We start from the raw sequence: 27,166 nt of genomic DNA, 5'->3' as shown, positions 1-27,166 counted from the left end.
AGGTTTCAAAAATTACAAAATTGAAAATGTCGACAGTCAATCGGATTTATTGCAAACAAGGGTATATTCTACATTTTCTTCTTAGAGTCTCGAAACTAAGTGCTCTAGTAAGTCGTTTTAAGGCCACCAAGAACATAGTTTTATAATACGACCGTGCATTTTGAGATTGCCATTCGGCCATTTTCACGATCCACGTTTCGCAGCGCCACCACCGGCCAATTGCATTGCTAATAAACCCCACCCAGTACTGCTGTCAAGTGACGTGTGCTGGCGGTGAGAGTAGTGTTTGTATGTCTATCAGTGTAACCCTCTCCATGACGGAGCCGGCAAATTTGGCTGTTTAGCCCGGCGTCCGGCTTGGAGACCCCACGGATTACCGTTTGTGAGTAATTGGATGTCAATGTGAAGGATATACGTGTATCAAACTGGCCAAAATAGCAGACACATTGCTCAGCAGTATGGGGTGCTTTCGGCGGAAAGAAGATGAGGACGAAAAGGTGCGAAAAGAAGCGAATAAAAGGATAGAAAAACAATTACAAAAGGATAAACAGTTATACCGAGCAACGCACCGTCTTTTATTATTAGGTGTGTATAGTGTTTTTATAAATCAGTGATTGTGTTTCATGGAAAATGGGATCTGAGTTGTGTTATGTACGGCCATTATAACTCGGAACGTTTATTTTAATAACCGATAATAATGAGCTGGATGTTTGTTTTTTGTAGGTGCTGGAGAATCGGGCAAATCGACTATAGTCAAACAAATGAGGATTTTACATGTTAATGGATTCGGTCCTGAGTAAGTAAACGTAAAAATTTAGTAAAACATATTAGTTTATATCTGTCGCTATGACCAACGACGGGGAAAATAGACGGCCGTATTATGCATGCATGACTGTTTCCAATATTGGTAGATAGGGGTATAGGACGAGTTAGATACCCTATTATACGCTCGAAAAATAGTCAGTTATTGGTATTTGGGGGTTTTATTAAATTACTAACACTGTCATTTATTATAGTGAGAGAAAACAGAAAATAGAAGACATCAAACGGAATATAAAAGATGCAATTTTGGTAAGTATGTCTATCCTGTCTCCCCCATAAATGAACTGAACCACTAAGATGGCGGCCATCGTGCTATATCTTTACACAATACAATTATTATACAGATTTTTTCCCACAAAATAACAATATTTTTACTCAATAAAATCACACAATTGGGCATTAAGAGTCTTATGTATTGATTAATTGTGGTTGTCCAATTGTTATTGTAAGCTTATGTCTATGTAATGAGTGAGGAATTCCGGTTTTGTTGGAGAAACATGCTGTAAATCGATGGAAAAGATTTTTGACATCCCGGCTACAGGGGAATCTAGGTTTATTATAGAAACTAGAGACTTATTGAAATAACACATTTCATTACTGAAAGGCCTGTAGAGAAATATAATAGTCTTTTGACTCACTATCATATGATTGCATTAAAAATACTTTTTCTCTAGATCAACCAATGTTCATAATTTTTATCTCATGGACTTGAGAAATAATCCTTGGGTTTTGAATATGGCATTTTTAAAATTTTTGAGTGATAGAAGGTATTTAGGGTTTGGCTTTAAAACGTGTGTTAAATGGTTGATTTGTACTAGGGCATTACAGTACCATTATATCCTAGTTGCAGTCATACATTGTTTTAAGGAGTGGATTAATTAAGCTGTATATTATATATTAAGATGTTATATAATAATAATAATAAGAGCATTATTGGAACAATATGGATCTGTGTTGGTGTTTATTTAATACTATGTTGACAAAAGGGAGATATTATAAAATAATTTCACTAGCAAGAGGCACTTTTTACCCAAGAAAGTATTCAAGTTCTGGGTACATACAATTTAACATTAAATGTTTAAAGTCTTGGAACTCTTTTACTGTTTTCAGGCTTTAAGATATGATAAACACCTACAAAGTGTAAATAAAAACTCCACAAGTTTCCATGTGCCCCGCATGTGCCATATTTCTTTCTTTTCAATTTAGACTAATTTTGCCAATGAAATTTCTATGTTTTGAGACAATTTGAGCAGTCTACAATACTTGTAAATCACTGTCAGATGAATTTTGATAAAAAGCACAGTTTTGACTCCCATCAATATACTCAAAACATCAACACTTTAACCTGTGTCAATGAACAGTTGAACCAATTGAGTTTAAAACTAAACATGACATTGTAGGCCTTCATGGATAAAGATGATGAATTCATTTATTCAGTGGTAGACTAATATACAATTGAATACTGTTTTTTCAACAGATATAGTTAAGATAAGCTGATATAAAATGATACTCTAAAAGTTATGAAATTTGAAATTTTGAATAGAAGATAAGTTAATAGTGTTTATCAATAGTGTATTTAACTAATCAGATTTCATTACATGCAGGTTTTATATTATAAAGCAAAAAATCTAGTTAAAGATCCTTGCAAAGGGTTAACATCTAAAGAACAATTCAGCAAAATAGGATTTGAATATTATTTTTGTTACTGGTACATTAGTGGAATGAAAACTATGACTAATGCGGTCCTTAAGGTAGAGGTTGAAATGGGAAATGTTTAGTCGTTTGGAGTGGGTATAATCCCAGAAATCTTCACATTGATTCCTGATAGGTTATATTGGCTGAATATTTTGTTTACTGAGATTGTGGTTTGCATGACCATTCAATCAGATCATGGAATGAATATGGAATAATCTCCTGAAAATGTTATAAAAATTTGCCATTTTATCAATTGATTTCCAATCTGTAGGAAAGTGTCCATATTGGATTTCACATGAACAAAAAATATGAATGTTGATGTTTTCTCAAGCTAAAAACTGAAATGCCTGTGCCATTTGCATGGTCTGTGATTTTATTGAAGTTTTCATGCTATAGTTGGCTGATCACTGTTGATAATTATGAGAGGTTGATTAAACAATAATAAGGTTATAACAATGTTATATGATAATAACCTCCAAATACTTAGTAAATATATACATATTTCATAAGGATATTATTTTTGATATGATTGATCTAAAACGTTACCATTATACCTATGTACATATTAACTCTGTTACACTACATTTTTGGCAAATGTTACTATGATTTTAACAAAGTCTTTCTATTACCTTAATCTGTTTTTCCATTACCTGTAGGACTGGGTAAAATTATCAAAATAATCAATTATCGTTACTAGTAATTTATAATAATATATTACCGATTATCAAATTTCATAATCGATTATGTCAAAGTTACATTTTCTTCTCTGTACCCGTTTACAACTAGTAATCTCTTCCACTTAGGTTCCCTTCAGCACATTACCTACCCACAATACACAATATTAACCGATCAAAGCGAAAATAGACTTCTATGACGCAATTACCCATGAAATTAAGAATTTTGGCATGTTTTTAATTTAGTATTTACAGGATTTCTAAATTGAATTATTTCGATTATTAATCGATTATCGATCGTTAGTCTGCGGTCAATAATCAATCTCAATTTGGTAATCGATACCCAGCCCTAATTACCTGTGCAATTTATACAAATTTTCAAGAAAAATTAAAGAGAGCACTTAAGTAAAAATTTGATATATATTATAATAAGGCAATAAGTAAAGCAAGCGCCCCTTATTTTTATTCAAAGTAGGCTATTATCAGATATTTTCTTAAACTATTTTTCCATTACCTGTCTGATTTATATTTGAATTTGCAAAAAATATTAGAATATGATGCAATAAGTAAAGCGCTCCTTATTTTCAGTCAAAGTATAATCTGATTTTTGAAAACTCTTTATTTTGCAACCTTATTTTCACATAAAATTTTGAAGAATATTGAGATGTATTTTTCTTGCGAATTTTTTCTCAAGATCAATACAAATTTCTCAAAATATCTTTATCTGCTGTATTAAAAATGTTAATGTTTAGCATATGTTTGAAAATATTGAAATTAAAAATAGTTAGATTGTAATCGAAAAAAAAGCACCCTTATGTGAATGAAAGGAAAGTATCAGATGAAAATATTATAAAAAATAAATCTTAAGTCAAAAAACAAGATCAAAGCAAATATATACTGGAAATATATTTGATGTTTGTTTTATGATCTATCATCTCTTATCTCTTAATTTTGCAAAGAGATATGCTATTTCAAAATTTCAGCCTGCATTAATATGAATGAATAAACCAATAAGGATCCGAATTGCAAAACGAAAAACGAAAACTAAAACAACAAAATGGCCAAACATTGGTAGCAGCTATTTAGATATAAGCTTACATATTCTATGCAAATCATCAATAAAGGCCAAATCAGTTTTGACATCAAGATCTGAATGCTATTGCAATCAATGATTTGATATTGTATATTTATTTTGCAGGTTGCAAATCATCCCTGAAATATTTTAATTGAATTGGGTGTAAAATTATTTTGGCAGCATTTGTTCTTGACTAATATTTTGGTATTCATAAGTGGTTTTATTGTAGTACCCCAGGCTATTTAAAAATTATTATTAGATAAAGTGTCAGGGAAGGTCAGTTCAGGGATGAAATTTCCCATCAGATTGTTTTTGTTTTAAAATTGTATGAAATATAGTTTAAAGGGCCATTTTGAATTTTTCACAAGAACGGAAAATTGAGGTGCTTAATTTAACAAAACTATCGACTAAAGTCCAGAGATGCATGTCCCTTACAATCTGAAAGTTCCAAGTAAATAAATTCTTCGTTAATTTTTTAACACCAAAAAAATATCTAAAATGTTTAGGTTTTTTTTTAACCCTTTGATCAAGTAGATACACAGTAGTATAAAGCATATTTTTTAAAAATATTTTTGCACATAATTTACGTCCTTTTCAATAATGAAGTTTTGCATGCTGCCATTTTAAGTTATGATAAACAAAACAATTATTGCAAAGCGTCAAATGTTAATTTTGTTCTCGAAAAATGTTCTTATGGATTGGAAAAACTTTCAGACCTGTACATGATATTCCTGATTGATCGGTTCAAAAGCTGGCGAAAGCGGGGTACTATATGAAAAGGAAATTGAAAGCTCTTTGTTCATAACGAACTTGAGGAAATTTCAAGAAATGGTGGCATGATTTGCACACGATGCATAAATATAATGGCTGAAACAAGATTTTGTCTGATATTACCCAAAAAAAACTCTTAGGAGCCTGATGAGAGCCCTCATTTCCTTGTCAAAATTAAATAGAAATTTCAAACAACTTTTAAGGTAAATCTCAGTTCAACAGAGACTTGAGAATTTAAGTCCTGATTTCGAAATTATTTATACAAAGCATCAGTTATATGTGGATTTTTCAAATTTTTTCATAATCCCTTAATGTCGTAATACCAGTCTAATTTTCTATTTGACACACTCAAAATTGACAAGTCAATATACATATTTAAATGCTAACTCACTTAAATTGCATGCAAGTTCAAGTAGATATGTCTGAGATGATGTGAACAATTTATTTATTTTTTGTCACATTTGTTTCCCAATCTTCCAGGGTACTAGAAAACCCACATAGAACAAGTGTTGTGTTGTTGCCACCATAATTAAAAAATATTGCTAGAAATATTTATATTTGCTTCTGTTAGGTAACAAAAAAGGTTTTATTATTTAGTCATAGTTTTGCTATAGATGACAATGATCTCTTATTGGCATAAATATATTATTTCTTCTTCCTGTCTTCAAAGATTAGTTAATTATTTTCTGATTTTCGTGGACAAAATACAAGGTTTTTGACAATTATTTTTGTTTTGATTACTAACATTGTGTTAATTACATGTAGAACTACCTAAAAATGAATCAGACTGAATGTATTTATGTTTTTAATCTGACTCTGGATAGGAATAACTTCTTTACTGGACTATAACCGGCAATATTCCAAAACAAGGGGAGACATACTATGCAGTATTATACTGTTCTCCTTGTAAGTTCTGAATTCTTTGTGACATGAATGAGAAAATAGCTCAGATAATTCCAGATAAACGTCTATAAAAGGATACAACTTTAGGCTAATATTGTAAATGATTACTTTTATATCAATGAAAAGGTCAGAATTTTATAGTAGGATGAAATGTAGGTTGCTGAATTTGTGTTCAGCAAAATCATCAATTTCTAATTTAGGCAAATGTTAAGAATAAAAATACTAATTTCAATGCATGTACAAAATGTCCTCACAGGCATTTCAGATATATACTTCTGTGATGTCATAGACTGAACTGAAAGACCGGCATTCTGTCATAGAATTGATCATTCAGGGACATATTATCATGCAATATAGAGATGTTAAGCATGGGCAAATACATGATCAAGATTTCAAGCAATATTATCAAAGTATTTCTCAGCTGATGAAACCCTGTTTCAGTTGTCGAAGGGTGGACAATTTGAAGAAATGACAAATAGCACATTGATTTTCAACTTGAAAAGTGACACAGTAACAGAAGTTAAAATCTATTTTGAAAGCAACTATTTCTATGATTATAAACCAAACGACCAATATACACCAATATATATATATCTGAGAATTGGAACCAGGCTTTAGTCACTATAATCATAAAGAGTTTTAAGGGTTGATTTTAGTGGAAATTGTAATGCCAGGGTTACAAAAAAGTACAAAAAATATTGTCAAAGGCATATTCATCATTATTAAATCTCCAGATAGAGCTGGTGAAAAAACTCAACTGACAAACCGTTGATCCCTAAAACAGGGCTGATTGGTTGGTGCCAATTCCAAGTAAACAATATATAAAGTTATGTTTGTGTATGTTACCTTTTCTAGCAATTTAATTGAAATGTTACAATTACTTTAAGGATTTTGTCCATAGAAATTTATTTTGTCTCTTTTAACCAAATTTGTTATACTTTATTCTATTTTATCTGGTTTATTATAGGCTTTTTACCCTGGGGCTATATCTTCTTTTCTTACTTTATTTTTACTTCTTCTTGTTTCTAAAATAGGAATACTACTCTCACTAAAATAACTGATGCAAAAATAAGACAGTTTGTCAGGCAATTTATCTTGAAAGTTTTACTAAGAATCTACACCCTCAACTGGTTTGACACTTGGTTTAAAATAGATCATGACATCATTTTCTGGGAAATGGACAAACATTATCTTACTAGGAGTTTTAATGTCAAAATTAAAGGAATTGTGAAGAAATGTTCCCGAAATATGTGTAGAAGGGACACTGATAGCATAGATTTGCAGGTGGTTGCGGTTTTTGCAATTAATTCCACATAAACTTTTGTTTTATGACATCAATAGGTCTTTATATATCAATAGCAGCTTGTGCAGTAGTATTAATAATGTTGTAAAACGCTTACTTTTAGTAAAATTGCAAGAGCTCTGGCTGAAAATTAGAAGGGTGCAAATTGATGATGTTAGTTTTGTTCATTTACCAAATTTGTGATTCACTATATATTTGAATCTAGTGATGTTACGATAAAAATTTACTATTTCAATTTACGGAACTTAAACTAAGGTAAACATCTAAATCACTGAAATAAATGCAGATGTGCATTTTACCAAGTTCTGTGCATTTTTATTGGCACAGTTTAATTACTAGTATCTATTTTTTGCTTTCTTTGTATATCTTGTGTTAATGAAGTTTGGTGGAAACATTTTGTATGCTGAGTAAAACTATGGTAGTTAAAATCTAACAAGATTGTGTGCATTCATTTACAATGTTTTTAGGACAGTTAAAGTTTAGAATTTCCAGCCAGTGCAATGCATAATGAGGTGTATTAATAGAAATGAAATCTATTTTTAGAATAATTTCTTGTATTTATAGAGCCTGTTCTTGTCATTAAAAATGCATGTTTATATGGTATATTGAAACACTAGGCCTACTTACTTATTGCAGCTATTTATAGAAATTACTAACACCTAAATTTTTGATGTATGTTTTTTTATCGCAATGAATTTCGTCAATGAATTGAGTGCAATATACAGGCCTCATATTATGTACGCATTATAAATCGTGTCTATATAAAGTATTTATTGTGCTCTTAAAGGTTTAAGTTTGAGTGAAGAATGATATTTATAATATTTATATTGTGTTTTGACAGTTTAGGGTTGGAAGTCGTTCCAGTGCTCTAGCACTAATCTTTGGGATTTTGAATGCCTGATTAATTCCTTGTCTGTACAATAGATTCCCAATAATGGTTGTCAAAAAAACCCCAAAAAAACTAGTCGGCTATTAATTATAGAAAGTCTCTCTGAAAGGGATACATAGTGTCATCATCACTTAAAAGGGAGAGTTATGGGCTTAAGAAACAGATGAAATTAAGTCCATGTTATAAAGCAAAGAAATCTGAAAATAACCCTGTTATGTTACAATGTTTTTACATAAACATAACTATAAGAATGACATATAAAATACTTTAGTAAGGCTGCACAAAATTTATAAGTTGTTTCATAATTAACCTGTTCTGTACCATAATTTACCTTGGCTGTATGGTACTGTACCATAATTTACCAAGGCTGCACTGATCTGTACTATATTTTATCTTGGCTCTACAGTATTGTACCATAATTGACCTTGGCTGTACAGTACTGTACCATAATTTACCTTGGCTGTACAGTTCTGTACCATAATTTACCAGGGCTGTACTGATCTTACCATAATTTACCTGGGCCATACGGTACCCTACTATTACTTTCCTGGGTAAGGTATGGTATCATACCGTAATTTACCTATTGTGTACCATAATTTACAAGAACTGTACAGTACTCTACCATTATTTACCTAAAAGGTACTTTTATCTAAAATGTATAATTTACCTTGGCTATAAGGTTTTGTACCATAATTTTTCTGAAATGTAAAGTACTGTACTGTTATTTACCTGGGATGTACACTACTGTACCATATTTACCTCGGCTGTACGGTATTTCCTAAACTGTACGGTACTGTGTCATAAATTATCTGTACTGAATGGTACTGTAGCATAATTTAGCTGAGTTGTCCTCGACAGTAACAGAAGTGCTAGACAAAACTGCAAATGATATTAGATGTTTTTTTTATAAAGCCTCAAATTGTCAGACATGATCAACCATAAGAATAATTATTGTTCTGTGCAACTAAACATTCTCTATTCTGAAAACAAAAAGTGAATAGGAAATATATATTTTTTTTTTTACATGGCCTAAATATATGATAGTGTATATAGGTCAGACCATTTTAACATACATCACATTTCAGTACTATATTTAGAATAAATTACACATAATTTAAACTGGTTTGTTTCTTACTAAGTGTATTTTGTGATGAAAATAACTGAGAGTTGGTCGTTATCTAGTTCATTCACATTTACATTATTTACATCTCTATATATCTTACCGACAGAACAGTTTAAAATCTTCAAATTGTAGTACACAATCCTCAACTTGTCAAGGTCAAATATTTTATTATTCGTCAGGTGTCCCATCTCAAAAGATAGATTACATCATTTATCCTTTTGTCCCTTTTATGGTTTTATTCAATGTAGTATTTCATGTAGCTATGCATTTTTTGAGAACAGACAGATTAGTTGATTTGAGCACTGGAATCTTGTAATGTTAAATACATGAATTTTGGGTTCTATTCTCTGTAAATGGTTCCAGTTAATCTCAATGCTTAGACTTTTGGCCAAGAACCAGCTAGTAGACCCTAAGAGCTTGAGAACTTAAGTGATTATCCTCATAAAATTTTGCTTTTCCTTTTTGTCTTGATTGAACTTTCTGTGTATCTTAAAATTTGTATCCTTCGATCCTGCCACAGGTGCGTTCAAAAAATGGGGACGTAAATCCATTTCATTTTAACCTTTTTCCTGCTATATTTGTTATATACATTATTTTCTGAATGATTAATTATGAATTTATTTTATATTATAGACAATTACAGGTGCTATGAGCACATTAAACCCACCAGCTACATTAGAGAATCCTGATAACCAATTTAGAGTGGATTACATACAAGATGTAGCCAGTCAACCAGATTTTGACTATCCCCCAGTAAGTACTTTTACTATTTAATCTGCTGCTTATTAAACTTTATAAATTGATTAGTGGTCACTTTTTTTTTCAAATGCTCACTTCTGATTTTTGTGTTGAAGCAATGCTTTCTCGTTGAATATCTGTTATTCTTGGGATGTTGTGATGCTTGTGCTGTTGTGTTTGTAGTATCCATGGTATACTATCTGGAACTACGGTACTATACAATACTAGATATTTGATTGTTTATAATGGTAGAACCTGTATCTTGTTATTACTTGTAATTGTGCAATTAGTGTCTATAGTAGAAGAGTGATCAATATTGTGTATATCATTAGAGATAACTAGGCTTATAATACAACATCTCATCAGAATTATATGTACTCTGAATTAACCATTCTGTATATCCTATATAACTGCAATGAAAGACAATGGTATGCTTCAAATTCCTAAAAAGTGATGAAGTAAAACTGTAAATATTAAAAATAAGAAGGGTGTAAACCAGGATCACAAATAGGGCTGATAAGTCTGTAAATTTTGAATTTTTTTTGATTCCCTATCATTGGGAATCTGGGAGTAATTTTTTTTTATATATGCAGGGTATCATGTTGAAACACTCTCACCTTTGAAATTTCAAGTTGGTTAGTTAGCATTAGTACATGCATCTATCTCTATATTTTGTTAGTAATTTTGTATAAATAAATGATTGTTGTGAAGTCATTGTATTATATAAAGATAGATAGTCAAATACTTATCAGAACTGAAGTTATTGTATTATACAAAAATAGATAGTCAAATACTTATCAGAACTGAAGTTATTCTATTATACAAAAATAGATAGTCAAATACTTATTAATAAAACTGTATTTAATACCACATTGAAAAAAGCCAGGATGACAAAAACTAGCAGTAAAGATAAAAGATTGAGTTTATATTTTCTATTGATTTACTTACTATACTCTCATTTACCTTGACTACTTGTTACTAAATTTAGCATACCATATACTATAATCAATATTCAAGTTATTTACATTCTCCCTGCCGACCCAACCGGCCGGCTTTCTCATTGACATGCATGCTATTTATAGATTGAAACTAGGTGATATCTTTCATTCTAGAATTTCATGCACTTTTATTGCATTATATTACAAAGGTATTTAATGCATACTAGACATATTTGAATTAAAGACATTAGATATAGCAGTGTCCAGTATTTATCAATGGAAGTAAATTGAAAGTGTGTAGATCTCTATTATTAATTAGAATAAGCTTACTGTTCAGGTCATTCACATCATCATGACTCATAATTTACATGACAACCAGTTAACACTAGCTAGCAAGTCAAGTGGAGTTTTACATCCTACTGTTGTGCCCCAAATAGGGCAAAACAGTTATGAGCAATGTCATGCAGTGTGCAATGAGAGTAGTTAGCCTACTCTCACACCATTGTCATCTGTTTAGAGATTATCTGTGGCATGAGGAATGGAATATTGTTCCAAAATAGCTCCTATGACCTGCATCATTGACACTATCTCAATCTATTCTGGTTTCAAAATTTAGTTCAAATGTTAGTAAGAAACAACTCGCAGAGCCAAAACTAGTCCATATTGGCCACGATACAAATATTTTACCACATGAAAGCTGAAGCATAAAATGTCATGTGATGTCACCTGGCAACCATTGCTTCTGAGGCGTTTTGGATTTAAAAAATTACTGAGTGTAGGGAATTAACGAAATGCAATATAGAAAACGTTCAAATTGTCTATTTGCAGGAATTCTATGAACATACAGAAATATTATGGAAAGATAAAGGTGTGCAGGGATGTTTTGAACGATCTAATGAATATCAACTTATTGATTGTGCACAGTAGTAAGTATTATTTTATACAAATTAGTCAGATAACTTCAGGTACTTGTCAACCTTCCACATTTACCTTTTGATGTCCTCCTTACCCCAAACAATTCAATCTGTTGATCTGGATTTTTTTCTTTTGTTTTGTGCTAGTGGTGACTTCACTCGACATCAATGATCTTAACAAATTCTTCTTTAAGTCGTGTTCAGTCAAATTTTGACAAAAGGACATCATCAATGATCAAAAACAATTCCTTGCATATTTTTTGATTGATCAGAAATTTTATTGGTCAAAGACTTTAGTAAAGCATTGTGGTGTAAACACATCAAGATCTGCATTTTTATTTAGTTAGTTAGTATATCCAGTGTCAACCTTTAGGCTCTTGACTCTCAATGACTGTTTGGCTTGATGACCAAGACTATAAATCTAAAGCAGATCATATACCCATTATTATTATTTCTCCGGGCTAGATTAATCAAGACGTGTTATGAGAGATCATCCTGCTAACAAAATAATCATATTTACACCTCCCACTCACAATTGTCACATATATTGTATATTGAATTGATGTATAACAAATGTACCAAATAAACAATCCGAGAGATATGTGGGCGAAAGGGTGAAAAATCTAACTGCAAAGATGTATCAAGTGATGTACAAGGGTGAGCATGCCATTGGCAACCGGTACATACTTATTTTTATGGAGCTTATACTACACTAAAATTGTTTTAGTGATGACAACAATGAAGAAATTACCTTGGTCCATATAATACAAATACAAAAATATCTTGACGGCATCATGATATACAAATACAAAAACATCTTGAAGGCATCATGATACACAAATACAAAAACATCTTGAAGAAGCCTCATGATATACAAATACAAAAACATCTTGAAGAAGCCTCATGATATACAAATACAAAAACATCTTGAAGAAGTCTCATGATACACATCTTGAAGTCTTCATGACATACCAATATAAAAACATCTTGAAGTCCTCATGATATACAAATATACAGAAACATCTTAAAGTCCTCATGATATACAAATACAAAATTACTTTGAAATTCTCATGATATACAAAAATACAAAAACAACAGAATTTTCCTGGCATTGTAATTAATATAAATACATGTTTTTGAGTAATGTTTTGTTGTATGTATAGACATATCACCAGACATTGAATTTTTACTTGTAACAATTCTGATTGTCTGACTGATTGTATGCCCCTGAATTATGTTGTTATGTCATAGACCTTTAGTTCAAACATTTGAAAATCAGGAAAAGGTTTTAATTTGCAGGTATGTAACTTGGTTGTTAACTATTTCAGAATCATTATGTTGAAATGCATTGTGAAATGCCCAAAACTGCAAAAATGCAAATATGCATCACAAAGTGAAACTTTATGGCTTTGTTTTCATTTTTTGGAGCAAAACTTTTTTTTTTATGACGGTATTTAACTTAGGAAACATTGGTTCAGGATTCCCTCCATGCATACTTGTTTTTTTTAGTTTTGTCTTAGTTTAAAATGGTGCTCCACAGCCTAAAACTCAATTTAGTGTCCTCTTTTGACCCCACTCGAAAACAATTTGATTTTTCTTTAGATTGAATCTTAATGTTTGAACTTGTCACTTGTGAGTAGTTCACTGTCCTCTATATTGGAATGTGTGTAAAACAATTTGCCTGTAGTGTGTTAAAATAATCTATTTCCATATATTCTAGTAAGATTTCTTGTCGACTGTGATATGGTGTACTAATTGTTGGCATGGACCCAATTTAAGTATATATTGAAACATTGAAAGTTGTGAAATCTTCTGATCTGCTATCAATACAGTAATCAACATTGCCGTCTCTGATTTGATTCTCCATGCATTTTGACATTTTCTTTGTGGATGACCTAAACATGTTTGTAATTCACTGGCTTTGTACCTGTCAGTACCTTAGCAAAGGTTAGACTGCCTTCTTGAAGTCTTGTAGGGTTTCTGCAGAAAGGAATTGTCAGATTAGATAGATTTGTCCATTGATTTGCAGCTTTTGTAGAGAAGTTTCATAAGATATGGTGTAATAGTGTTTATGGTCAATATAGCAAGAGTTTGGTGCACAAGGAGTTTAGAGTAGGTTCCCTCTTGATGCATCTTCTTAACTTCAGATTTTATATTGAGGCTGCCATGGTCGGAATTAATTCGTATTAAAGTTTCTTTTACACTCTGGCAATGAGTGCAAGATGGTGATGAGATCACAATCTCCATAGAAGCACTGACCTAGGTCACAAAGCAAAGACTAGAATAAAATAGTTTGATGTGTGTGTTGATCTTTTCTTAATGTAGTTCCACACTACTTGGCAAGTAATCTGCAATCCACCCCCATACAAATGGCTTCTAATTGTGCCATCTCACAGTGGTATCTACCAGTGACGTTGCTACTAAGATAAGAGTCTATAAGTATTGACAACTGGTAGAAAGGCAGTAGGATATAGTGTTAAGAGCAGGCCATGATACTTCACTATTTCACACTCATTCTAGACTAATTTAGTAACAGTCAACTCCATGATGCTCTAAAAATAAACTTTGATTGAGTTACAAGGCTGTTGAGATCAGACTCGCTGCAGCTCAATTCAAGGGAAGAATTCAAGATAATAAGAAATAGAATTTAATGTATTAATATAACTAATGCTTACTTGAAAGTTTAAGATTCATGAAAATTGAATTTTTGGAGTTAAGGTATATGTGTTGCAACATAGCGATTATTCAATGTTACAAAAGCACAGGTGTAGCCTTAAGGATATAACCCTGAATTAGGAAGTATAGTTAAAAAAGGGGGTCAGGGTAAAGCAATTTTCATTTGATCTGATATCTGGTAGGAGTATACGAAGAATGTGATGCTCCTTTTTCAATTAAACTGAACATAGAAAAACAAAAGGAGCTAGATATACAGAAATGATATACAATTGATAATACCTGTAAATAAGCATTATTGACAAGCCAAATTCCAAAGACTTTGGAATACTTGATATTTGTTGCAGAAAACAGGAGGGTTTTTGTTATATTCATACATAAAGCATGTTACTGTAAACATATTAACACATTACCAAGACATTCCTTTATAGTATATAAATAAACAGAGAATAGATTCTTTCATGTGATCTCCCTTATTCACTCTAATAATATTAGTCTCCGACTCTCCATGTTGTGCTTTTGATCTGTACAATAATGTAAGGACCCTTAACCCAAGCAAGATCTCTTACCAGTAGCAGTAACCTGAATAAGATCTATTTTAGCTACAAAGTGATCCGTTACTCAAGCAAGATCTCTAAGAGCTACAAAGTGGTTCGTAACCAAAGCAAGATTTCTTCAGGTACTAAGTGATCTGTAAGCCAAGCAAGATCTCTTGGCAACAAAGTGATCTATAACTTGGGCAAGATCTATTTTAGCTTCAAAGTGATCAGTAACTCAAGCAAGATCTCTTAGACCAGTATCTGAAGTTAGATCTCTTAGATTACAAAGTGGCCCATAACCCAAGCAAGATCTCTTACGGTTAAAGATCCTTCTACAGTTGGAAATTTAGGTGAATGTCACTCTCTTGGCAAAATTTCGTTTTATGTACACTGCATTACATTTCCTCTCTTCATTGGCTGACACAAGAGCAGAAAAAAGCTTATGATACCCAGAAGCTGATACTTGTTCTTGGATGTCTGATACTCCACCAGTAAGACCCTACTACATTATCAGATAGCAGCCCATGTCAGATGTCTATAATATATGCAATGAAATTAGGTTGAATTGTGAATAAAATACAAGAGGGGAAAAATTCAATATGCTGACTAACCATGTGATATAAATTATTATAGTACACTCACTCTTGTACTGCCTGTCACAATTACACCAAGTTATTTATAGAAACATAACCCAACTTAACATAATAATACAGTCTATAAATAGATGGTGGCAGGGTAATGGGTCATGGCTGCTCTACAGTCATATATTGTAAGAGTTTTATAATTAATACTGTGGTTTTTATACATAGCTTACCAGTATTCTAGTCCTATTGTTAAATACCCCTTCATTAAATTACTACACTCTTTTTTATTCATGGAGAGATTATCTTACAGTATTTAGTGAGGACTTAGACTGAGTTAATGCCCTTGATATATTACCTAGGTTTATGCATAGCATGTTTTTCTAAACCAATCAGAATGTACAAGTGGCATTGCATATACATGATACTGAAATGTTATCAGCTGTTGCTTTTTATGCCTAAACTAAAAATTATATCCCGATGACACAGGTCTGCAAGTTCCTTAAAAGTTCGTTATCATGTCTGTAAAAAATGAACGCTTCTTTCTTTTGTATTGCAAGGCTTACTTATATTATATTTAGGTAGTAAGGTGTTAGTGTTTCACTTCCTATTTCTTTAAATAAATCTCTGTAATCAAGGAATTTTAAAAAATCTTTTACACTCATATCAGTTACTTGATACCTTTTTATTAATCAGATTTCTCGGCCCAGTTTCTGGAGATGTGTGAGTCTCTTTATCATGTAAATTTTCTCTGATTGCACACAATATGCTGATGCAACTCTTCATTCATGCTTGTTTTTTAAGCTTTTTATGTGTATCATGGATAGCATCAATATGCACTGTGCCAATTTTCAGTCAAACGTCTGTTGCTTTTGCAATTATAATAAAACTACGCATTTCATGAGATTACGAATGCAAACTGCCATAGATGTGAATAGCCAATTAGCTTAGTGCAAAGTGATGCTATCAATGTCCCCAATACATCTAATAGTTTATAAAAACCATGTACAATGCCTTTAAAGTAATGGGGTTTTGTAAATTGCAACACAAATTTCACCTGATAATGTTTTTGGATGTGATTGTATAATAGAGTCATTTATCAAGTCTTCTTATCTTATATTGAATAGTTGATCAGATGTGAACAGAGCTTTGTTGACTACTAAGGCTTGTGTTGTCACATAGCAATATTGCCTAGCAACAGACAATTGTGTTAAATAATTTGTTTTAATTAGGTATTTTTCTCTGATATTCTTACATATAGTTTTCTTGACTCTAACGCTGAGTAATTATCTTTATCATTATTATTCAATAGGTGTAGGATGGGCAATGGGGCTCATGTGGATTTCACAATGGTCCAAATTCTATTTGTCAAACTCATTAAAGCTGGCTAATGAAAAGGTGATTGTACTGAAATATAGAATGCTGCATGTCAGAATAGCTCAGTAGCACATAAGTCTTCTGAAGAATAGCTCAGTAAGAGTTCTCATGCACATCAGTCTTGTGAAGAATAGCTCAGTAAGAGTTCTCATGCACATCAGTCTTGTGAAGAATAGCTCAGTAAGAATTCTCATGCACATCAGTCTTGTGAAGAATAGCTCAGTAAGAATTCTCATGCACATCAGTCTTGTGAAGAATAGCTCAGTAAGAGTTCTCATGCACATCAGTCTTGTGAAGAATAGCTCAGTAAGAGTTCTCATGCACATCAGTCTTTTTAATAATAGCTCAGTAAGAGTTCTCATGCACATCAGTCTTGTGAAGAATAGCTCAGTAAGAGTTCTCATGCACATCAGTCTTGTGAAGAATAGCTCAGTAAGAGTTCTCATGCACATCAGTCTTGTGAAGAATAGCTCAGTAAGAATTCTCATGCACATCAGTCTTGTGAAGAATAGCTCAGTAAGAGTTCTCATGCACATCAGTCTTTTGAAGAATAGCTCAGTAAGAATTCTCATGCACATCAGTCTTGTGAAGAATAGCTCAGTAAGAATTCTCATGCACATCAGTCTTGTGAAGAATAGCTCAGTAAGAATTCTCATGCACATCAGTCTTGTGAAGAATAGCTCAGTAAGAATTCTCATGCACATCAGTCTTGTGAAGAATAGCTCAGTAAGAATTCTCATGCACATCAGTCTTGTGAAGAATAGATCAGTAAGAATTCTCATGCACATCAGTCTTGTGAAGAATAGCTCAGTAAGAATTTTCATGCACATCAGTCTTGTGAAGAATAGCTCAGTAAGAATTCTCATGCACATCAGTCTTGTGAAGAATAGCTCAGTAAGAATTCTCATGCACATCAGTCTTGTGAAGAATAGCTCAGTAAGAATTCTCATGCACATCAGTCTTGTGAAGAATAGCTCAGTAAGAATTCTCATGCACATCAGTCTTGTGAAGAATAGCTCAGTAAGAATTCTCATGCACATCAGTCTTGTGAAGAATAGCTCAGTAAGAATTCTCATGCACATCAGTCTTGTGAAGAATAGCTCAGTAAGAATTCTCATGCACATCAGTCTCGTGAAGAATAACTCAGTTAAGTTCTCATGCACATCAGTCTTGTGAAGAATAACTCAGTTAAGTTCTCATGCACACCAGTCTTGTGAAGAATAACTCAGTTGTTATCTCACTGTGTAAAAATCAGGTGATATTGAACTAGTAATGCAGGTATTGTCTCATTATTCTAGTTGACTAAGCTGTGAATATGTAATAATGATCAAATAAAGCTTCTTGCTGAGACGTTAACCTGGTTGGCAGAATCCTCATGTTATTGTTAAATATGGATTCCTTTCTTTGAATCCTTGTATATTGATATATACCTGTTTCTGAATTAACCTTTTCAATGCTATACTTAACAAAAATTTAAGGAAGCTATGAAGGATGTATAGAGCATGACAACTTGTATATGCAATTAGATCGATATTTCGAATGGGCAAACAATTCATAACTATAGATCAAAGCATGGGGCATGTATCACATGTTTAGGAAAGGGGGCTTTAAATCATAGTATGATTTTTGATTTATAATCTAGATAAATTATCATAGATAAATAAGTATTTGAAAACAATAGGATTTTATTGTGTAAATCTAGGTGAAAATAATATATAGCCATCTCTTGTGTAATCAAATATAGTCAAGTAAATAGAACACAACTCAACAAAATCTCCCTGACAATTAGAAAAATAACAAGATGCTTTTAGCGACATTTTATCCCTGCTTATATTGATTGGAAAAGATAATTGAAGTCCTCGTAGCTGGCTACATCATGTGACCTAGTGTTCGTTACTCAGTGTATGACAGTTAGTTAGTTATTGGTCACACACACTGAACAAATGATTTCAACATCACCATTAGGCCTTGTATTCAACTTGAAATATATTTCTCAATATTACTTGTCCTGTAGATTAGTCATAATGTATGTATGTTTTAAACGTGTAATTTGATGTAGGCCTAGTTCACATACACTGATATTATATTTATTATTGATTTTTATACAATTTAATACCAAGATTGGTATTTGTCTGGAAAATTGCATTTCAGATACTGTTAACATTTCAGATACTGTTAACATTTCAAATACTGTTAACATTTCAGATACTGTTAACATTTCAGATACTGTTAACATTTCAGATACTGTTAACATTTCAAATACTGTGAACAAGTCTATAACCTATTTTTGGTATCCTGATTGAGGGAAGAAAGAGGCCAATGTCTAGCATTGTACAATTAGAGAAATTTTGCTAGGACAGTGGCATTAGCCTCATCTTTATTCCATTTCCTACTGCAAGGGGATCTTTTAAAAGTCTTCTCCTATTTTGACACCTAAGATTGCGAGAATTTAACTCAATGGGTGTATGCTTGGATGGAAATTATGTCAGGAAAGAGGTCAATAAATCATTAATAATAATCATGTTACATCAAATAATTACAATCCTCAATACTAACAAAATGATCTAGTCCAATGTAGGCCTACATTGATTTGGTATTTCAAGACACTTCCTGTCTTATTTTGATCATAGCAAAGGCTGAAATGCTATGTGTAGATGTTTGTTTTTATCGATTCCCTTGGACCTATTGTTTTCTTATTAATTGGCATATTTTTCTGTAAATATGCTAATTTATTAAGTAATTATATGCAAATTATTGATTGAAAACTATGAAAGGATTAAAATGGCAGTTTGTAGAGGAGGAGAGCAAAGAAGGATAGTTTTCCAATAATATTGATGATTTGTTCGGGCATTTAATGAGAGCGAAGTAAATGTTAAACCAGTTGTATGCTAGGTAACCAACATCACCAAACACAACTAGTAACTATTAGTTACTGTTTACTATCTATTTATTTTCTATTATATTTTAACTAATATTTTATTATTCAAGTATATTTTATATGATGATATTGATGAGTTAGGGTAATGGCCGTGATTGTTATCATGTTCTATTAAAACTTAATGTACTGTATTGTCCAGTTCTTGTAATGGGTGGTCAGTCATTGTTTCAAACATGAGGTTATGGGAAGGGTTCCAAATGAAAAAATATTGTTTGAAATCCAATTTATCTAATGATGCCATGTACTTAAACCGTATTTGAATCAAAGCATACAAGATAAGACTAAGATAACTTTTTACCTTTAAACCTTGATTGGAATGATGAAAATTGATGCTCTCAGAGTCCTTTAATTTTAGAAAACCTCTTTACAATCCCTATAAACATACTCAGTACAGGCTTACAGTGACAGAATTGGTATCTGGTCATCTGACCCTTGTACATTTATATCCTCAACTTGGCCAGTAGACCTATATATATATTTAAAACAATTGTGATTATTATCATATTCTGATTAACTTAACAAAATATTTTATTGATAATAAGTAAAGGTTTAAAACATCATAATGGTGAAAGAAACACCCATAGCACATAATAAATTTATTATTTCTGTTTAAAGAAAAGAACTATTGTTTAGCATATTTGAATATAGATTTAAACACTATTGATTGTTGTACAAATTTGTAAATATTTTCAACAAGTTGTTGACTGATACCAGGATGTATAACTGTCACCCACACACAATATTTAGAATGCCATTGGCCATGATTTGCGTCATATTATAAGTATGAGTATCATAAGTAAGGTATTCTTAGAAGGTCATATAATAGTAACATAGTGTTAACCCTGTCCCCTGACATAATAACTGTATCCTACACACATTTATTTATTTCATTATACATATTAATATTATATAAACATCCTAGAGCCCAATGCTCTACCAGAAAACTAAACTCAGAATAATCAGATCTTAACATGAGATAGGAACTCTGCAATTAAACTATCCTTAGATAAATGGAAATAAAAAAACATAAAATATGTTATTGTACTGTTCCAGGGCCTTGTCTCTCCAATAAATCTTACACCAAGCATTTGTCATAAGTCTGGAATTATCAATGAGAAATACCACAATTACATCAAAATTGATCATAAGATTTTTTTTGTGAAACAGGAACCCAGCTACACATTCTCGAAACAATCTTGGCGCTAGGATGTCCTAAACCAGTGTTAGAAGTTCCTAGAATATCCTAGAGCTAAGGCGTTGCAAGAATACACCAGAATGCCTGGTGTCTATCACCACCCTTAAGGTGAAGAAAGAAGATTGTTAGAATTCATTAAAGTTTATTTCAATTCTTCCCTTGTGTTCAGTTTTGCTGATATGAAAAATTATTTTATATTTTCAGTTTCTTAGACCGAGTACATATAGTAAAAGAGTCAGATTACACGCCAACAGAACAGGTAAAAACATTCACTATTTGCATAAATTTTCAAGTGTATTTTTCAAAGGATGGCATTTATTCACTTCAAGGGATATTGTCAGCTAAATTTTCTACTTGCTGACAGCTACTGGCTTCCAAAAGAGATTTCCAAATGAACAAATAAACTTCTGCTCATTTCAAGACTGTAAGAAATGCCAAATTTTCTGATTTATGCTACAAATAGTTTAAATTTAGTTCTATGAAGTTTTGACTATATTCACTCCTACTAAATCTCTTTAAGGTTGAACTTATGCATGGTTTATGATTATAGTTATAAAAGTATTGTTAAATGATTTATAGTGTAACAGTAGTCATACAATTGCTCAACTTTTATACTTGAAAAAATACTGCAATATCAGCATCCTAGAGTTTGAGTTTTTGAAATAGTTTTTTCAAAATTTAGCCAATAGTAGGTCTTTTTCTGTGCTTTCCATGCTGATAATAGCCAAATATTAACAAATTGATTATTGTCCAATATATCCAACAATTACTGAAACATAACCCTCTAGAGGCTATCAAATTTATGGCACACCCTTTTGATACTACAATAGTGTTAAGTATAGAGCGTATAATTACCACAATTGAGATTGAGAAGTGCACACAAATTTAAAGTGATGACAGTTCAAGTTATTTTTATAGTTTGATTTTTGAAGTTTTCAATAACAGTTTTGAAAAGAAGCAATTTTAAACTAAGGATTGAATGTTTATCTTGCTACCAGTATGGGGAAATAAACGTTGATTTATCGTATGACAAACTTTTCATATCTACTTTGCAGGTTTGTCACCTCATAAAGGTGCATTTATTTCCATATAATAATCCATTAGTTCGGCAGTTTTGAAACTCAAGATAAATATGGGACTAAGCTATCAACTTAAACATTTGAAATTGAAATTTGTTTTTCTAGGATATTTTGCGATGTCGTGTGTTAACATCAGGTATATTTGAAACAAGGTTTACAGTGGATAAAGTTAATTTTCAGTAAGTTGATTCGTTTATTCTGCAATTTTGATCATGATCCCCAAATTGTTAAAAAGTAAACCTTAGCAGGTTGTCTTAAAAAACATACCTCTTTCAAACAAAGGTAAATGCTAGTTGTCAAGTGATGTGAAGTTCTCAAAAAAAGGAGAGGGATCCTTTCATGTATATTCTTATACCAATCTATTATAAATTTAAAGAGACTTCTGTTTTTAAAAACTAAATCAAAAAGTTTTAGAAAAGAGAATCTTGAAACTGGATGTCATATTTGTATTGTTTTTCCAGTATGTTTGATGTTGGAGGACAGAGAGATGAACGTAGAAAATGGATCCAATGTTTTAATGATGTGACAGCCATTATCTTTGTTACTGCATGTAGTGGCTATAATTTAGTGTTACGAGAAGACCCTAGCCAAAACCGACTTCGTGAATCTTTAGATCTATTTCGAAGTATCTGGAATAACAGGTAAAATTATCTCCCTTGAAGAAAGCAGCTTATGTTAAGATAAGTAATTTCCTGTCTTCACAGATTGTCCCAATCTAATTTCTTACTGATGAATCTTGATTATTTCTTCTAAATAAAGAATTTCTCCTGCTAAGTATGATATAAGATAACCAGTTCTATTCTTTGCAAAGGTTTCTTGAATTAGAACTTGAAAATGCTTGAATCATCCATTTTAACATCTGAGTGATCTTATAACTCTAGGAAGTTGGAAGTTTCTAAGTGGTAATTACCACATGATTTCTATGAGGTACATATAATGTCACATGTGTCTATCTATGATTCAGACTGGCTGGACAACAGTGTTGCGTCACAACTCAGTTGCTCACGATGTGGGAAATGCGGCTTCCCACTAATTTTATTGGTGTTAAATGCAATTTCCTACTGGAAAACTTCGCACTTAGCATTTTTCCAAGAGATCACGAATACAGCACTTGCAATTCATCTCTATTGTCCAGTAACATTTGTAAGATAAAAGTTGTCTTTTGTAACCATACTACTTAGAAACTTTGATATGTTTGACAAATTTCTATTTTACCAATGATATTTTTATATTGTAGATGGCTTCGTACTATTTCTGTTATATTGTTTCTTAATAAGCAAGATTTATTAGCACAAAAAGTTATGGGTGGTAGATCTAGGATAGAAGATTATTTTCCTGATTATGTCCGGTATCAAACGCCCTTTGATGGTAAGATGGCCCTTAGATTATATAGGTTAAGTTAGGTGATGAATATTCTCTTGTAAAAAGGGTATGCACTGTATTCACAATTATACAGTATAAATTGACACTCAAGAAGTAGTTTTTGCCTGGACAGAGATATCAATCTGCACGTTGTGAAAGGAAAAAAAGGAAAGGTATCATTCTTCTCCAAGAGAAAAAACAGATATATTGTATACTAGAAAAATGGCAGATAATGTAAAATCATTTGGCAGATACCCTTTTATATAAACAAAAAGATTTGGTTATGATAACAGCTTTTCTCAAACTATATATCTTTATGAAAATCAAATGATTATGCCTTTTGACTTGTGACAGAGCAGATAAATCACTTTTGCTTCTTGAGCTCCATCTCTCAATATTTTGTTTTATTTTTGTAGCTGTCAGTGAGGTAGGAGATGACCCTGAAGTTGTTCGTGCCAAGTATTTTATTAGAGATGAGTTTCTGGTAAGGATAACTGTTAACATTTTACTTCACAAACCCTTTACTTTTCAGTTAATAGTTTTCCATATTTTGACTCAAATTGTGCTTGAATTCTTAAGAATGATACTTGGTTGCTATCATTATACTTGTTTTGAAGAAATAGCATTTATATATTTGTGTCCCATTCTGTTCAATTCTTATAATTCCTAAGATCCATTTATTAATGCTTTAGCTTGTTCAATTCAGTTAAATTCATTTTATGTCGGTTTTATTTACAGAGAATAAGTACAGCTAGTGGAGAAGGTCGTCATTATTGCTACCCTCATTTCACATGTGCTGTAGATACAGAAAATATTCGGCGTGTTTTCAACGATTGCCGAGATATCATTCAGAGAATGCATCTTCGACAATATGAACTTCTGTGATGTATGGCCTACAACCAAATATGGCCTCTTTTATTTTACGTCGTGAAAACTTATTGTACCTGTTTACTAAAAAAAAATGACTGACTATTTCTTCAGCGTAAACAAGAATAAACAGGAGTAAGCAATCAGTGCAGTACTATTGGAAGGAATGGCAACTGGCCGATGGCACCAAGCCTTGTTTTCAATCAGTAACTGACACAAAATGACTATCTTAATGTACTTATACAAATCCACATTGTTGAAGACATTGTCAAGAAGAAGGTATTTATTACGGTTGTATTACAGTTAAAACTGTAATAATGAAATGGTGGCTCTGTGATCTAACATACTTGATTGTGTATCTAATCAATTTGGACTCATTACAGATCCCTGTGTTATTCTGGATTGTATAATTGATGAATCAAAGTTTGAGCATCTAGAATTCAATGTGAAGTATTTTTTATTTCCAATGGAGCTGTATTTGAGACACTAAGTATGCGTTAAATACAATGTTTAATGAATGTTTTGTTGCTCCTAATGTGAAGATGATATTTGTACTAAGATATATGGTACTACAAATTATTTGTTATAATTTTCTTGCTATGTGCAGGTTGTTTTATAACATTTGTAAATGTATGACCAGATTAATTGACATAATTGTAATTAGTTCATGCATTTTCCCTCTTGATTACACCTGTACAGTGCTGTCAAATTCCCCCTTATCCCTACCCCCAAAACCTATTTCCAACCTAAATTTTGTTTTTTAGCTTAGTATTTTCTCTCCATTGCTGATAACGCACAAAACCATTTCAAAATGTTTAATATATTTTTTCAATACCTACAATAGTTACCTAGGTTACTGGTTATAGAATATCAGGGGCAATTAATCAACAGGGCAAAACTTAATACTTAAAAATTTCACAAACTCTTATTGGGTCCAAATTCTATTTTATTTTCTGTGATATATTTTAAACTATACACTAGAAGGCCATTCGAGGTCTCAAATTATAAAATTACAATAAAAATATTTGGTTGTCTAAAGTTATCTGCAATGGAGAAGATTGAACTCCATGCCTCAGCTTAATGATAATAATAGTACTATGAATAGAATAACAAGTATTGTTATTTGTTATCTATTCAAGGCTTTCAATATGATGTCTATTAATTGTCTAATGAAGAAGATTCTGGGTGATTTTGCCATAGTAATGAATTATTATTGGGCCAATATGGCATGTTGCTCATATTATAGATAAAAATATAATCTTGGTTTTTATGATTATTCAAATCAATTCAAATTGTACATATCTTGTGCTATGGCCTCAAACTATGGATGATTTCAGAAATAGTTGATGGCAATTTTATTCCTTTCTATCAATTCATCTTCTGTAAATTTAATTATTTATTACATTTTCAATTTTTAACACTTTTTCTATTTTTTGTTCTTTGCTATGTTTTGTCTACTACTGCTATTTTGTGATCAGTGAAATGAATTTCTAAACTATCATTGTTATTAATAAGGCTAATTGTTCTTGAATTGTGTTCATTGCTATATCAAATTGGGATTCCTGCTGTAATGCTGTATCTTTAACCACTTAGTATCAGAAAAAGTAGTATCTCTGACCTCTGTGCAAAAAAAAAATTCTTATTAACCAGGAACTAATTTGCTACTGAATTTTGTCAGTTTTGATACATGCAAACACAGATGTCATACTTTTTGGTAATATTAATGATTAGATTATAATTTTGACTGTTTTGATTTATCCTGAATTATGACATGCATGTAATTGCCATGTTTGGATTGGATATATTAAATTATTTGTAATGTCAAGATTTCTGAAACATATTCAGTTTGTTGTTGTAATGCAGGGTAAAAAAAACTGCTCACTATACATACAAATATATGGTACCAGTAATAAACAAAAGTGATAAAAAATGAAAATTATCTTTGTGAAATCAGCTTGGAGATACTCAGTGGTTAGAGATAGCTCTAGTTAATTTTTAATTGACAATTCTATTGATATACATGTTCATCATATAAAAAGCAGGGTCAATATATGTGTATTAATTTCATCTCTTCAATTAGTTATTCTTATTATAGTGGTTGATTTCATTTATATCTGATTGTACAATTATTATTTCACCCCAAATATTGTAACTCTATCTGTTTCTCAGTTTCAACTAATTTGAGTATCTCTTCAGAAAAAAAATGAAATTGATATCTTGAAATTTTGTGTTAAAAGTTCAAATATTGTAAAACAAAGACCTAGATTAGTAAGGGATTTTGGATATTCACCCTAAAAGACTGTTCTGGTTTCAAAACATTAATAATCCCATTCATCATATAGATTAACAATTAAACAATAAATTAAATAATAACTGTCGTTATTCAGTGGTTATTGTGCTGTTTAAATTCATTCTTACATAGTAAAAGAACTTGTGTTCGATGCAGAATTTAAAAATTTCTGGAAAATATCTGCTTCATTGGAATTTTTTTGTCATTTTCAATACTCTGCTGGTTAAAAATGAAGAAATTTTTATTGAACCAGTCTTGTGAAAGTTGGAAATTCTAGGAAAACAACCAAGTAATGTCTGCTTCCAAGATTTGGCATCATCTAAGATGGAATAATGCTTTAGCAGAAGTACACAGATTTCTTTTCAGGTTACATGAATTCCTTCATTTTTATATTCTTTGCTTCATTTTCTGAACAAATTG

At 31.6% G+C, this 27,166-nt stretch overlaps 1 protein-coding gene across 1 annotated transcript; it reads left to right on the top strand.

Moving 5' to 3' along the window:
- Positions 1-458: 458 nt before the first annotated feature.
- Positions 459-24,474, top strand: LOTGIDRAFT_163596 (hypothetical protein; the record flags this gene model as incomplete). The annotated part of the gene is made up of 11 exons (XM_009060092.1): positions 459-585; positions 724-796; positions 1,017-1,071; positions 9,889-10,008; positions 11,760-11,857; positions 21,353-21,407; positions 22,333-22,406; positions 22,689-22,868; positions 23,465-23,595; positions 24,006-24,073; positions 24,328-24,474. The coding sequence occupies 11 exons, from the start codon at positions 459-461 to the stop codon at positions 24,472-24,474; spliced, it is 1,128 nt and encodes a 375-aa protein (XP_009058340.1).
- Positions 24,475-27,166: the final 2,692 nt, after the last annotated feature.

This window comes from Lottia gigantea (genome assembly GCF_000327385.1).
Source record: "Lottia gigantea unplaced genomic scaffold LOTGIsca_40, whole genome shotgun sequence".
Classification (NCBI taxonomy): domain Eukaryota; kingdom Metazoa; phylum Mollusca; class Gastropoda; family Lottiidae; genus Lottia; species Lottia gigantea.
The sequence above is the reverse complement of the archived record's forward strand: the minus strand, read 5'-3'. Positions and strand labels throughout refer to the sequence as shown.